This window comes from Zootoca vivipara, chromosome 1 (assembly GCF_965207765.1).
Source record: "Zootoca vivipara chromosome 1, rZooViv2.hap1.1, whole genome shotgun sequence".
Lineage (NCBI taxonomy): Eukaryota > Metazoa > Chordata > Lepidosauria > Squamata > Lacertidae > Zootoca > Zootoca vivipara.
The window spans coordinates 31,326,442-31,341,783 of NC_142582.1; the positions used below are offsets into that span (position 1 = coordinate 31,326,442).

The 15,342-nt window shown below is 39.7% G+C and overlaps 1 protein-coding gene across 2 annotated transcripts in view; it reads right to left on the bottom strand.

Annotated features, from left to right (window-relative positions):
• Positions 1-15,342, bottom strand: part of GALNT13 (polypeptide N-acetylgalactosaminyltransferase 13) — a 142,775-nt gene that overhangs the window by 1,330 nt on the left and 126,103 nt on the right. Inside the window, exons 12-13 of one of the 2 annotated variants that reach the window (XM_088661239.1) lie at positions 7,848-7,877; positions 4,416-4,677 (exon numbers count right to left, since the gene is read on the bottom strand). The exons of the other annotated variant lie outside the window; for it this stretch is intronic. Of the exons in view, the coding sequence (XP_088517365.1) occupies positions 4,492-4,677; positions 7,848-7,877 (216 nt within the window). The 3' untranslated portion in view covers positions 4,416-4,491. Of the gene's footprint in view, positions 1-4,415; positions 4,678-7,847; positions 7,878-15,342 lie in introns of those variants that run through there. 2 annotated transcript variants of the gene reach the window in all.

Consider the following 15,342-nt stretch of genomic DNA (forward strand, 5'->3'; position numbering starts at 1 on the left):
TTCGTCACCTGCTTTTCAAAGACCTAAATTGATTCACTAGCTGCCTAGTGAAATATTTGTTTTTGTCACAGTGTCTCATAGCTATTCTTCTCTTTCTTTGAGGCAATTTTTAAGGGAGCTTTTTGATTGCCAGTACGCCTGTTTTCTGATCCAAAGCATCAAAATCTTGGTGCTGCGCTATCACTGGAATATAGTACCCATGCTTTATTTCGCTGCTTTTCGTTAGAAACATAACATACCAATGACAAACGTAGTTGGTCTCTAAGGTGCTACTTAGGAATTCATATTTGTGTCATCCAGCCGTGCACCATAGATCAAATATCATAAGATCAATTATTATTTTCAAACTGAGATGGGAAACACTGCTCTCTAAATATTAGGAACAGTCTGCTCTTGCACTCAGGTGCTGTTTGCAGGTTTCCTACATGCATCTGGTTGACCACTGGGAGAACAGGGTGCTGGACTAGGTGGGTCATTGGCTTGATTCAGCAGGCTGTGTATTTATTTACTATATTTCAAGCATACCTGAAGGAGCATCTCCGCCATCATTCTGCCCGGACCCTGAGGCCCAGCTTCGAGGGTCTTCTGGCAGTTCCCTCACTGTGAGAAGTGAAGCTACAGAGAACCAGGCAGAGGGCCTTCTCAGTAGTGGCGCCACCCTGTGGAACTCCCTCCCATCAGATGTCAAGGAAATAAACAACTCTCTGACTTTTAGAAGACATCTGAAGGCAGCCCTGTTTAGGTAAGTTTTTAATGTTTGATGTTTTATGGATTGATGATGATGATGATGTTGGGAGCCACCCAGAGTGGCTGGGGAAACCTAGCCAGATGGACGGGGTATAAATAATAAATTATTATAATATTATTATAATCCCTATCCATAAATATCCGTCAGCTGCATGGATCTAGACCGGGGTGCCCAAACGTTTTTCAAAGAGGGCCAGATCTGATGAAGTGAACATGTGTGAGGCCTAACCATAGTTGTTGAGCTTTTTTAAGGATTGAACTATTTGAGGTTTTGGGGGGGATTTGACCCCAAGAAATAAACTGCCACGGGGCCAGATAAAACCGGCCACGGGGCTGGATTAGGCTTTGGACATGCCTTGCGAGATCGGTCTGCTCAATCACTGATAACAGAAAAACAGAATGGTAAACTGTTGGGCTGGTAGCTTTTTATTCAGAGCTAGAAATTCTTGTTTAACAACTTCACAGATGGCATTAAGGAAAACCAGAACTGCATGCTGTGACACCACTGAAATGTTTATTCATCGCTGATTTCAAAATTAAGCCATTTCCCTGAGATGGTTTGCAATGATGAGATTGCCCAAACGTCTAAACTGTTGCAAAACGATTACACATTATTCCATGCTAGATTGACATGCGTTACACATTTCTAAATGTTATGTGCTGTACAGCTTCAACTGGGGAAGCATCGTCTCCCTTGAGGTTTTGCTCTTACTTTAAACGAACTGTCATGAAATTCCCAAAGAAACATCTACATCTGTTACATTAAATCACCTTAAGGGTATTTAATATCTTGCAGCTCTGTAAGAACACAGCCTTTTCCTATCCTTTTAAGAGACATTAAAAACTGCACTGTTCACCTATGCAACTTGTGTGCTGTTCATAGAATAGATTCAGGATTGCTGAAATAACGTATTTTAGCTTAATTAAACTGGTGATATTGCAAATCTACAAACCCAAGGAAACTGATGCCGTGCTGTCTCCCATCAGCTGTTCCTTTGTATTTGTTACATAATTTCATGCCAGACAAACATATTGTTGGGCGTTTTTTTTAACATAATTCTATAAGCACTTACTTATTTGGTTCCATCATTATGTATGCTATTAGAAAGAGCTTTCTTTGTTTGGCCAGCAACCAATTACATTGGGAAAATATTACCAACAAAACCACACAGTCTGGAATTTACTTCATTTTTCACCATGGGATGGGAATATACTGCATCAATCTCTAGCTGTTTAAACACTTGTAAAAGCAGGGTTTTAAAAAATAAAATAAAATAAGTTTTCTTTCTTACTCAGGCATATGCAAGCTTGCTTAAAAGAAAAGAAAAACACCCATTCATTTTAGGACAAAGGGGAAATGTTAAGTTAATCCCACTGCTTTACGTGTGTGTGTGTGCGCACACGCGCGCACGTGCTTGCACTCAACAGCAACTTGGACAGGTAACATTACTGATGCAAATGTTTTACATTCTTAACCTAAAATATCAACAGGAAAACTGACATTTGCCTTATAAACGATATCTTAAAATGCTCTGGAAATGTCTGGACTAGGAACAATAATCATGCTAACACACCTGTTAATTTGTAAGCCTATGGGCAGGGTTTGTTCTTTTTAATATAACTTTTGTACAGCACTATTAAGGCTCCATCTGCACAATACATTTAAAAACAGCATCATACCACTTTAAACAGTCAAGAGTTCCATAGCTAAACCACACAGAATTGTAGCTCTGTGAGGGGGAATCAGGTTCTCCTAACAATGCTTTATACCCTTAACGAACTACAACTCCCATGATTCTTGGGGGGCGGGGGATGCATGCCCACGTAAAGTGGTATGATACTGCTTGAAAAGTGCTGAGGTGGCTTTGTAAACGACGTTACCATATTGAGAAATACTATGGGTTTATTTATGACGCATTTCTGCGCACCTACTACCAAGATACATATACATACCTACTATACAAGATAATTACCAACAATGTAATTATTTATTTAACTGTATTTACTTACAGGATTTTCTAGGCTGCCTTCCAGCTCCTGCTCCCAGAGTGGCACAAACAGCAATTCCATGAAACCACACATTAAAAAGGACATAAGATACGGTCAAAATAATAGTCAACTAAAACAGAATGGCTCTTGAGGAGACCCAAGAGACTGAACCTGAAGCAGGACTTCCACCTTTGGAAAGGATTGTATCAGAGAATGTGTTTCTCTGAGATGTCCTAGTCCTTAGGTCATTAAGGACCAGCATGGTTTAGACCAGCATTTTGCAGTGTGCTCATATGCACACTGGTGGCCAATGTGGCAATTTCCATATAGGTGTCCTGTGCATATGCCAACTCACAGTCTTCAGTCATGAGTTGAACTGTGGTATTCTGCACTGATCAGATTTTCTGAACACTTCTCATGGGCAGCCCCACATGAAGCACGAGCTGCCTATGCATGGATGTGAGCAATCAAGTCTTCCAACAGTGGGCACAGAAAACAGCTTGGAGCTAGTACATTCTAGGACACAGCCATGGCCTAGAATCCAGAAGCAAGGTTGGGTCCTGAAGAACCTGCAAGCTATGAACTTGAACCTTTAAAAAAGACTGCAATCCTGTCTAGAAATGGCTTTTCTTCTTTGTTTCCACAGAGTCCTGTCCCCCTTGCAGCTCGTGGAATCACTTGACTTTTGTTCAGAATGAACTTAGCCCCAAAATAAATTCAGGTAAAAAGAGATTGCTACACACACACACACACACACTGAAACCACTCAAAAAGTGCCCTGGAAATAATACCATAGATGGAACTGGGATGGGGTGGCAGTGAGTTTGGGGCTGCAGGAGAGGATGGATGCCATTTTTGCAGGGGGGGGGAGTGGCATAGTCTGCTACATAATATATGCCTATTTCATGTTAGGACACCAAAAAGAATGGATTACCAAAGAAAAAACTAGGTGGACCCCAAGGAAGGTGATAAACAAACAAGGAGAATGTGCACTTTGCTGCCAAGTCTGGACAAGCCCTCAAAGGCCCAGTTTTACTGCATGGAAATTCTTATATCTGAGAGGAGCCATTTTTGTAAGCTAAATACATCTTTTGCAACCAAAAAATGAACATTAATGCAATTGATAAAACTGACAATAAACTTAAATACCCAGTACTAGGTAGCAGTGCTTATAGTTTACCATACAGAAGTTCAGGTTGTACATCTGCATATCCTGCAATTTTCATGTGGCTGTTAAGGGCCCTGGACCTGATGTGCCCTGCTGGCACCAGTGCATTAATGACCTGGCAAAAACAGGATCATGCTGCACAGATTTTCCCATCTGATTTGCAGTGCAGAGAATGCCCTTTCTAGGTGTGAAAACAGTAATAACACTTTCTTTGCATCACAGTGGCTAAAGCAAGGAATACGAGCAGCCATCAATACAACTGCTACTATATGTTTAGGTGGAACACAAAAGCCATGCTTTCTAATTCACAAACAGTTTTTTTGGAACTGGGAAGGATGTGCAAAAAGAGAAAAGACATACATCACAAAGGACAATCAAATGTGACTTTTGATGTTGACTGTTTTTAACACACCCAGAGCTAAGCAGCATAAACTAATGCTATTTCTAAGCTGTTGTTTCTACATCTTAACACTACGTTAAAAAAAACTAAACGAGGGGAGAAAATGGGAAAAAAGCAAGAGCAAGCAATCAAGCAAGGAGCTTAGCTTTTTCTTTTTGCGCCTTTGATACCAACCTCTAGACATTTGCTAAAGAAAATAGTCAGTGGGACTGTAAAAAATGTTCCTAAAAACCTCCAGCCGCGTGTAGTTTCTCAGCAGCCACTTTTGAAAAGGGCTGCCATTGCATGTCTCCACCGTGGGGCCACGAGTGCCATCCTCTATTCTGCTTATGGTCAAACATGACTGGGTAATGATATGGAGAAATGTGTGCGTCTGCATGGCAAGAAAAATGGTAAACAAACAAAGAGACAGAAATCACATAAAAAATGGAAAAGAGAAGAAAAACACTACTGGGTCTTTGGCAAAGGGAAACTCAACAAACCAGATCAAGTGATGTTCTCAAGTACAGTTGTAAGATTTAATCTTGAAAAAAGTACCCACCAATTACACTACACTTCCTTGAAACTAGACAGATTTAACAAACTCTAGATTTCCAAATCTTAATCCAGAAAAAATGGGAGGTAGTCTACTAATGAGTCCCACAAACACAAGGATTGCCAATTGCACAAGTCCTTCCCCAATCTGTTCCAAGGGCTGGGGGAACCCCTAGAACAGATTTAGGGACCCACGGGGGAAGGCATTCTGTTGTGCAAAGAGAAATCCTTGTGCTGAGAGAAGAATTCCCTGAGGGCTCCATTGGATCCTACTCAATGGGTAGGATTGAAAGAGCCGTGAAAAGAGTTCCACTCATGCAACGGGACTTTCTTGTCTCTTCTTCCTGCAGTCCTTTGCCCAAGTTGCTTCTGGGAGTTGGGGAATCTTCTGCAATGACCTGGGATCTGACCTTGGTGGCAATGGAAGTCATTGCAGTGCTTCCCCTTGTGTGAGCAGAAGTGCTCTCCAAATCTCGCCCAGAGTGACAGGGAGGAAAGCCTAACATAAAATGCTTCAGAATTGACTCCAGGTGTAAAATAAACTGGAAATGAGGCTTATCAGTCGTATTAGTTATAAGCCATGTGATCCAGTCTTCTGTGGTCATACCTGCTTTGCATTTATTGTACAAATGATAGTTTTCTTGATCACCCCATTTCAAGTGAGTTGCCCTTCTTCTTTTTAATAAAAAAAAATGCTAGAAGATAATGTTCAAAAGAGTTGTATGGAAGAGTCTATGGTTTTGGGGATTACACTACATGAAACTGCAAGTGGGATTTATATTTTATTTTTGCTTTGAGGGAGAAGGATGATTGTGCTATTATTCTCCACCCAGAAAGCACTGGGACCACACTGTACGTTGCATCAAGATGCAATGCCCTCCCAGTGCTTTGTGGGAGAAGAATGGTGGAGCCAGCTGTTGCAATGAGCTCTCTCTCTCTCTCTCTCTCTCTCTCTCTCTCTCTCTCTCTCTCTCTCTCTCTCTCTCTCTCTCGTCCTCTAGCTGTGCAGGTACCAACAATCATACTTTAATGAATTTAGCCTGTGTGTCCTGCTGACTAAACTGTATAGACTAAACTGGCTAAGTGGAAAATACTAAGCAGAACTCCTCAAACCCAACAACATGAAGAATAGCATTCAAATATGTTAACAGCTATTCTTAAGTGCAGCCTTCATTTACTTTTTAAAACAAAACAAAACAAACATATATTGATTAGTGGTTCCCTGTCTAACTGACAGCTGAAAAGCTAGTTATTCTTAGCATAAACTTTATGGGAGGTTCATTCACTTGGTTGGATTCAGAAAGTTGATATTGTTGCTGACTTCCCTGTTATTTCATCTGCTTCTTTTAATCTGTTTGATGGCCGTAGTTTGAAACTCTTTGGTTTAAAATTCATGTTTTGTTCCCCTCCCAAATATAAATCTGCAAGGAAGGACAGATTTAAATAAATAAGGGCAGATATAAATAAATAAATAATAGCAAGTCACTGCAGAATACATTTGTGTGTGTGATTAAGAGTGTATTCGCATGGAGAACAATAAGAAAATTCAAGAATGAATGTCCTTATAATGTCACTTTGAGTCTACGGCTGGCGCATCAATTTTTTTGCTTCGGTTTCATTATGAGATACAAGTTCATGTCCTTCCTTTTCTCTCTTTTTTCACTAGTGGATTAGAAATGTCATCTGAATAAATCAATGGGAAGATTTAATAATCTTGCGTATTTAAATATTTATTGTAGACACATATATCCAGCAGATCCAACAGATAATTATAAACAAAGTAAGAACAATTTAGCAGAAGGCTTCAGATAAAAAAGGAACATAATCAAATTGTCTTGCCTCCAATGAGCTGTGCTGTATTCAAAGGAGCCTAAGCTCATCTCAAATTCATGCACAGAACCTCCTGCACCGTTTGCCTTTCCATTTATCCTGCTAATTTAGAGGAAAACAAGGAACCTCATGAAATTATTAGTCTTTCAGTTTACAGACAAAAAGAGTGTTGTGGAAAGTAAACAGCCTTCAATCTAGATGGGGCTCTGAATTATATGCCAAATCTGAAACCTCTGCTGCTTGGCTACCATAATTTAAAAATAACACCTGTGCAGCAGAAGGATTATCAGCCATCTAAATAATTTGCACTGTTAAATGAGAAGCTAGTTATCACACTAGCCAATGCCATTAATAATTGCATGCCTGCCAAGACTTATTAGACTACCAGGGATTATTAGACTAAAAAAAACAACTTTAAAAACAGCTGGTTCCTCAAAGCAACAAGACATGTATTAGCACTGTGTTTCTGTAGTGACAATCTATTTTATTTTGCTTTAAAATGAAAGCTTGGGTTGTAATTTAAACAGTTTCCCTATTTGTCAGATGCAGACATTCATAATCAATGTTCTCATTGCCTTGCTCTGTAGTAGGGATCCAAGTTTTCTGCCACATTCCTGGAGATTCTGACCGGTTAAAGAATGCTTACAAGTGTACCCTGCTATCAACATCATGAATGAATGAAGCTAAAGGAGTTCAGTTAGATCAATGAATCTCTCAGGGGGACATGGCCGGTGCTCTGCTGTAAGTGCTTAGCAGAAGATTTATGATGCAGCACCAAAATCAATGGGAGTTTTGTCACCCATTTGCGCAGGTGCAGGGAAAAGCCATAAATGAAGTTTTCCTTAAAATGTTTCAAGAACACTCTAATATTGTATAGTTTAAAATGAATCAAGTCCTGAAATAATACAGAGCATATTTAAGGAAAGGACATTCTGGCCCTTTCTGCTACCTATCTTCAGAATATGCTTCATTCCCCCCCCCTCCCTTTCTTTGTCTCTAGAAAGCTAAATGTACTACAATGTAATATTTTCAACTATGGGAAATTTAAAATGAGCCATAATAAACTACAATCTACTGAAAGACAACTAAACAAGGTCATATGTACCACCACAGCAGTAAAACAAGCAAGGTCCTATTCTAGAATCAATCACGAGGTTTGCCAGTTTTCAACACACTTACCTCAAAGCTGTATTCCCATTTACCTATATACTGACAAAAGCAAATAAATTTCACATGCAGTTAAACAAGGACTCAGAAAATGTCTTACTGTTAATACTCATCTTTCCACAAACACTTCTTTGAAAATGATACTAGTCCTCAATATAAATTAGAAACACTACTCACTTATCGGATTACATTTTCATGTATACCTGCAGACATTTAACATTTCCAGCAACTAAGGGCGGATGATAACTTACTTTTCTTTGAATCTGACACACTGAAAGCCTTTAATACACACAAATAATGTTACGGCAATTTTTGCTCCTTCACAGGATAAGTGGATTGCAAAAGCAGTTGCCCACCATAGTCGCAATTATCATTATCTGCTACAAAGGATAACCAATTTTTGTCCATGTATAGACAAACTGCCACAGTCAATACCAATGCTTCAGATAAAGCACACGAATTCATTTCAGTCCTTTTCATAATTTCAGTGAACATGGGGGGAGGATAAATTGGAACAATGCCTGATCTCCATGTTTCTTATTTCTATTCATTCATTTGAAGCTCTGAACAGAGCATATTCATATAGCGTCTGGATGCAGTATCAGAAATACTGGCTTTTGTTAAGTTCTTGGGTACTCTGTCTGCTCCAGTTGTACACATGTAGGTTCTCTTCAGACATGAATACAATGGGAGGAAGATGGAGTGTCTGAGCTGGGCTTTCATTGTCTCTCTCCCCTGTCTTGTCTGATTATTCAGCAATCATGGGGGCACAAAGATCTTGAGAAGCTAGCCATCTTATTTGGATGAGAGACAAGAGGAGGTGTTGAAGAACTCTCTTCTCCCTCACCTCCATTGTCAGGGACCCTGAGATGGAGTGGAGTGTTGGAGAGCAGAAGCCAGGGCATAGCATCCAGGGAGTGGGATTAGTAAATCTGAGTAGAGTTTGTGAAGGGTGTGGAGTCTCATGCTTTGATAGTTTCCCATTTTGCAGAGGGAGATCTCATGACTAGGCAAACAAAGGAGATGGAAACGTACAGTAGCAGGAGAACTGTCTATGTCAGGCTTCCTCAAACTTGGCCCTCCAGATGTTTTTGGCCTACAACTCCCATGATCCCTAGCTAGCAGGGCCAGTGGTCAGGGATGATGGGAATTGTAGTCTCAAAACATCTGGAGCGGGCCGAGTTTGATGAAACCTGGTCTATGTACTCTGTGGAGAGAAGGAAGTGGTGGGCTGACTGAAGCTCCTTTTCCTTGCTTGCTCAGCCCTAGCAGGTGAGGGGATACCATCTTAGGGCACTTGGGTTGGGGCAAGAAAGAGGTACCAGGCAGGCATGGGCAGTACTTGGATTTAGGAAGTGATAGCAAGAAGGACCTGCAACAAAACATTGAAATGTGGAATGATTGTGTTCAGGGTTAGAGTCAGTCATGTGCTTCTCCAGGATATTCCATTGCACTGCCCCTGAAAACAGACCGTGTTCTGTGGCCAATGAGAATTTTCAATCATCACTGGGCTATTTTGTGTCCTTCACCCTACCACTAGGGTGTTAATTCTAGAGTACATTTACACTTCTGCAAACCTTGAGGTTCCCCCAAGTCAGCTGCTAACTCTTGTGAGTGGATGACAGTGCGTTTTGGTACTCCTAGAGCAGGCTTCCTCAACCTTGGCCCTCCAGATGTTTTTGGCCTACAACTCCCATGATCCTTAGCTAGCAGGACCAGTGGTCAGGGATGATGGGAATTGTAGTCTCAAAACATCTGGAGGACCAAGGTTGAGGAAGCCTGTCCTAGATTGAGCCTGTATTTATTTGATTTGTTGACACCTAAATAATAGTTTGGAGCATGGCTGCTTAGAATCAAACTTATATTACAGAGTTCTTAAGCCATCAATTATTAGTATTTATTATGAGCCCTTGTCTTCCATATGCTCACAGTTCAGCTTGAGGAAAACATTTTTCATGCTTCTTCTTTCACCCAAAGCTAAATTTCTATGGAGGTTTGCACTTTCATCAGTTATAAGTTCATAAAAGATGAAAAGGGATCGTTTCCCCCCATTTAAAAATCCATAGTCACATTTTCCTCATGGAAGCAACAAGTAACATAAATACTCTCAGACTTCACATTGCTATAATGAGCAATGCTAGAGATATATTACAAATTGCTTCATCAAAGTTTTGACTGTCAGGCTGTTGCATGCACTAAACCAGCACAGTAAATTTCTAAAGAGTTTATGATCTTTCATAACACAAGAGGAGTGTGTGCTTTGCTGAGACAAGAAATGTAAAAGCTCTCTTCTAAAACTTGCATATTCTTCAACTTGGAATAGCTCTTGTCAACAAAGAGTAAAATAAAGCCCCAAACATCCAGATGCAGTAAACAAACTAAAAAAAGGTTAAAACAGAGAAACTTTCTTGCATAGTGAAAACTACTAGATCATTGAGAAGGGTGGTAGCATAGTCTTCTGGTTGACATACTGTATAAGTTTTTTTTTTACATAGGGGGTTCCCTCCCTCTTTTATACCCATGGAAAGGTTTACCACCTCAGATATTATTTGTGAGAACCTTGAACTTTTTCAACCAATATTCTACTACATGACTGGACAAAGTGGAATCGATTAAAAAAAGTAATAGCAGGCATTCTCTAAGCCTTTCCATTCAACACGAAATTCCTGCTTGTAACTTCTAAGTTTTATACATTAACAGTATGAAATATTTATGGCATTCTTTCACTACTCAGGCCACCGGGACTGCCAAACTTTAGGCAGCTTCCACAAAGAGTCCTCATCAATCAGAGGCAATTAAAAAAATAAAGCACACAGACATAACCTATGTAAACTAAATGCAACTTTCTAATCTGCAAGTTCACTGCCCTCTCTCCCCATTATGATCTTTCTACGAACTGTATACTGTGTTCCAGATAACACAAAAGAGTGCCTCAAGAGCAAGGCAATTGAAATTGAAATGGGAAAATGAAATGGGTGACATTCTGTTCATTCTGCTTTTCCACTCATTTTCATTCAAAAGCAAAGACGACAAATTGGGCTCATTCATTTTGTTTTGTATTTGTTTTCAAAACAATTGTACACCCCTATTCCCCTCTCCTGTCTTTCCACTGTGGAATAACAGCAGCTGGGGACGCAGATGAATTAGAATAGGGAAATACCACAGAAGGGTTAAACCCACCCCATGTTGCAATTCTGATCAATATTGGCACGCCCCTCAGACCCTTAAAAAGACAGGTACAATGATGAAACTTCTGTGTCATGTCTCATTTGACCCTCAGTTACACACAAAATTAGCTGTCACATTTAAATGAGCTAGAATTAAGAGTGCTTAAATTTGGCAGGATTATTCCAGTATTTTGGCTATTTGTCTTGCTCAATAAACAAATAACTATGCAAAATACTAAACAAAAAGGGATCCTACAGCTGTGCTGATGGGGAAATTGGATGGAAGTTTTAAAACCTTATTTTCATAAGAGTTGAATCAAACATTGCAGGATTAAGTTCTTTCTGCAATAGAACTTCTCCTTATTCTCCTTTCTACATGCTTTGCAAATCTGCCCTGGAAGACCACTCTAGAGCAATTTGGGAAATGCACTGCACATGAGGAAGAGAAGTCCACTGTGCCTGCAGTTATATTTGCATATAACTTCTATTTCATTTGTGCACAAACATCATTGGATACAATACACAATGTATGAACACACTACCATAAGAACAAGAAATTTGCTATTTATTGTATTTTGAAGCACAAATATGCAGATGGGGGGGGGGGGGAGAAGAGAAAACAAAACAAAAACCACAGCTCTCCAAACCTCATATATAACAAAAAATAAATAAATCAGCGTTCATTTCCAGTCCTTGAAAAGTAAAACTGAAAGCTATCTATCTATCTATCTATCTATCTATCTATCTATCTATCTATCTATCTATCTATCTATCTATCTATCTAAAGCTTAAACCCAGGACAAATACTGCAAAAGTGGGAAAAAAATTGATAGCATCTTTACAATCAAGCAGCATACATTTCCAGCATGGAGTAGCTGCAATTTTTATTAAAACTATTTTTCCGTATGAATGTAAATTAATAACATCATAACAAAACTTACAGATTAAAGTAATGACAAGCTGTCTTATTAACAGAGTTCCTTAATATAGGAGCTGAGCCATAAAGTATTTGTTTTTTGCTGGCTCCATCTAATGGCCAGTACAGATTTTACAAGATGCTTCTACACTTTTTTTTTTTTGCAAGCTACAGTATCAAAAACAAAAAAGCCCTCAATCTACCGGTACAGCAAAACATGTTTTTGATTAGGTACTTTTTGTGGACCATTTCTGAACATAGGATTGTATCCATATTTAATTATGTTTGGGAGTCAGGCCTGTTAAAATCAATGGGCCTTAAGTTAATTATGTCTGTTTAATTTCAACGTGTCTAATCTAAGCATGAGTTAGTTTCAGCTGAACCTAACATTAAAATATTATCAAATAAATTTTACATATGTGGTAAAACTAGCAATTTTGCTGACTTTTAAAAAATCTTACTGGATTCATTACATGAAGTTCCGTTCACTAATTGATAATATATGTATGTATTTCCATCTTAACAGAACAATAGTTCTTAACTGAAAAATATTCTGTTTATGGGTGACACATATATCACAGAGATATATTCTGTGGTGTGAATGTGCATTTTTCTAATTCACTGAGGAAAAGTTGAATTCACAGAGCAGAATCCAGTTGGTCTTACTAGTGCTGTTGTTCCAGTGGGAGACATCTTTTAACAGAGGAGGAGATGGTACTATTTTTGCTGACGCCCCCTTTCTCTTGGAGCCCACGCCATCCCTTGAAAATATGCACTGGGGGAATGCTCTATAACAGGTTTCATGGGGCCATGAAGAGGAGGGGGAGTTGGGGAAATCGTTCTCCTCCTTTCAAGGACTGCCTCTCTCCACAGGAACCTATTCAGATCCTGCAATCATCATCTGAGGCCCTTTTTCTTGTGCTTCCTCCATGAGAGGTCCGGGGGCGGGGAGGACAACACAAGGGCCTTTTCTGTAGTGGTTCGCCACTTATGGAACCATAACAGGCATCCCCAAACTCGGCCCTCAAGATGTTTTGGGACTACAACTCCCATCATCCCTAGCTAACAGGACCAGTGGTCATGGATGTTGGGAATTGTAGTCCCAAAACATCTGGAGGGCCGAGTTTGGGGATGCCTAAACCATAACTACAGAGGAAACATCTTTGTTATTTTTTTTTAAAGAAATCTGTTGAAAATTTTAAATATGTCATCAAAATGGAAGCACTAATCTGGACAGGAGGACCCCAAAAATGTATTACTGAACTGGAAGTAAAATTAAAAAATAAATGCAAAAACCAAACCAATCCCAACCCATCCAACAAAGTTACTTGCACCAACACTTCAGCTTCCCCACACATGATCTGTACTGAAGATTCCCCTACGATAGCTCAGTTGTTTATTTATTTTCTAACATTTATTCCTTGCTTTCCATTATGGAAAGTGGCAGTATACATGGAATTCCTAGGAGGTCTCCCATTTAGGTATTGACCAGACCCAGATGTAAAATAAAAAAATTCCTTCAGTAGCACCTTAAAGACCAACTAAGTTTTTATTTAGTTGGTCTTTAAGGTGCTACTGAAGGAATTTTTTTTATTTTGCTTCGACTCAGACCAACACGGCTACCTACCTGTAACTAGACCCAGATGTGTTTAGATTAAGCAAGGTAATGACCTTATCATGTGCTTTCAGAGAGGTGATGTCAGTGCAAATGCTGTCTACTGAGGGGAGATTGGGCTGCTCCACACAGATACATGTACAGCATTTGATTCATCAGCACTTAACTTTAGAACACAAGTTCGTTCACCTTGTGCCTTGACATGCTTTAAGAGAGTGAATGATGCCACTGGTGGGTTTTTAAAATCATATACAGGTGCTGGTTGAATGAAATGTTCTTCTGTGGCTGTGGGAATTTTCATATGAATTCAATCTGCAAATGGTCTGTGTCCACACACACACAAATGCTATCATCTGATGCTATCATTGTCAAGTGCAAAACACGCTGGGTGAACTAGTTCAGTGAGTACATTCAATTGCTGAATATTTTCCTAACAATTGCTGAATATTTTCCTAACAAGCTACATTCAAGTATTTGCACATTCACAGCAAAATAATGACTTGCACTGCTCTGACTAGTTCTACAGCTTTCCAATACCCATATACTTCTTATAATACACCTTCTTACAATGATGAAACTCTATCATCATCTTCTCTTTTTGCATCCCAAATATTCTACTGCAGCAGTATTTATGGATGTACAATCATGGATTGAGTCACAGTAATTTACGGTACTGCATATTTTATCGTCCTGTATATCATTCCCCAAGAATGAAAGCAGCCTTGGAATAATGAGTGAGGGCTTGTATATTATTGCCATGTTGGGAAGCAGATTACTGCAGAAATTATAAGCTTCAAAAATTACTATATAAATCTATTTTCAAGGTGAACTAGAAAGTGTATCCCTGTCCCCCGCCCCCAATTCCTTCCGCGCTCAAGCTTGCATTTCAGCCATTCTCTAGCACCAGCTGCTGAAAACACTTCTATTTGCAATCTCATCATGCGGGTATATGAAAGATATAGCCCAAACTGTGCCTTCAGTCAATTTAAGAGCTTGTCATGGAATGTAGGAGAATTGCCAGTCTTGTACATAGGAAGGTTTTGGGTCATTGATAGTAAGTCAAAAGCACTGTCTTCCACAGTCCCCAAAGTTTTAAGAAGACTTTAATAGACCCTGGGGCACTGGTATAATTTATACCTAGTGACTCACTGCCATTAGGAGATGGGAGCACTAAGATCCACTCCCCATGTAGTTTCTGAACAGTTGAGTCTAACAAAGAAAATATTACAATGATAAATTATCTCTCTTTAGGCATTCAAAATAGCTCGTGCAGGCTAGAAATGGGGAGGTGGTAAAACCCATCCCAAGTTCCCTAGTATGTTGTCCTATTTCCTAGCCTTTATGTATTTTGCACCAAGGTCCAAAAGGGGGATTCTAACTGCATTCAGTTGATCAGAGTTAGAATTCTCCCTGCAACTGGGAACCCTGGTTGGAATCGCCCTGCATTCCATGACAATCAGAAGAGGAGGCAGCTGGGATAGTGGGTGGGTCTACAGAATGCACTCCAAACAGAGGTGGACCTAAGGTCTCTTGTACCCGTGGCAAGGAGCTGTATCAACGGCCCATGGACCAGAAACTCAAAAGTTTCCTTTTCATTGTCTTTCATGCTCTGCCAGTGAAAAATTCTAATAGTGCACAGATGTGCATGCTCCTAGCTACTCTGAGCCCTTGGCAGAATCCAATCTAACCAGCCCCTGGTTACGACCCAGACTCCAAACACAATTTGAGCTCTCATCCCAAGTTACAGTTTCTGGATCTGGATCTGAAGTTGGAAAAAGGACTGAAAACTTCATGCCAGATGCAAGAAAG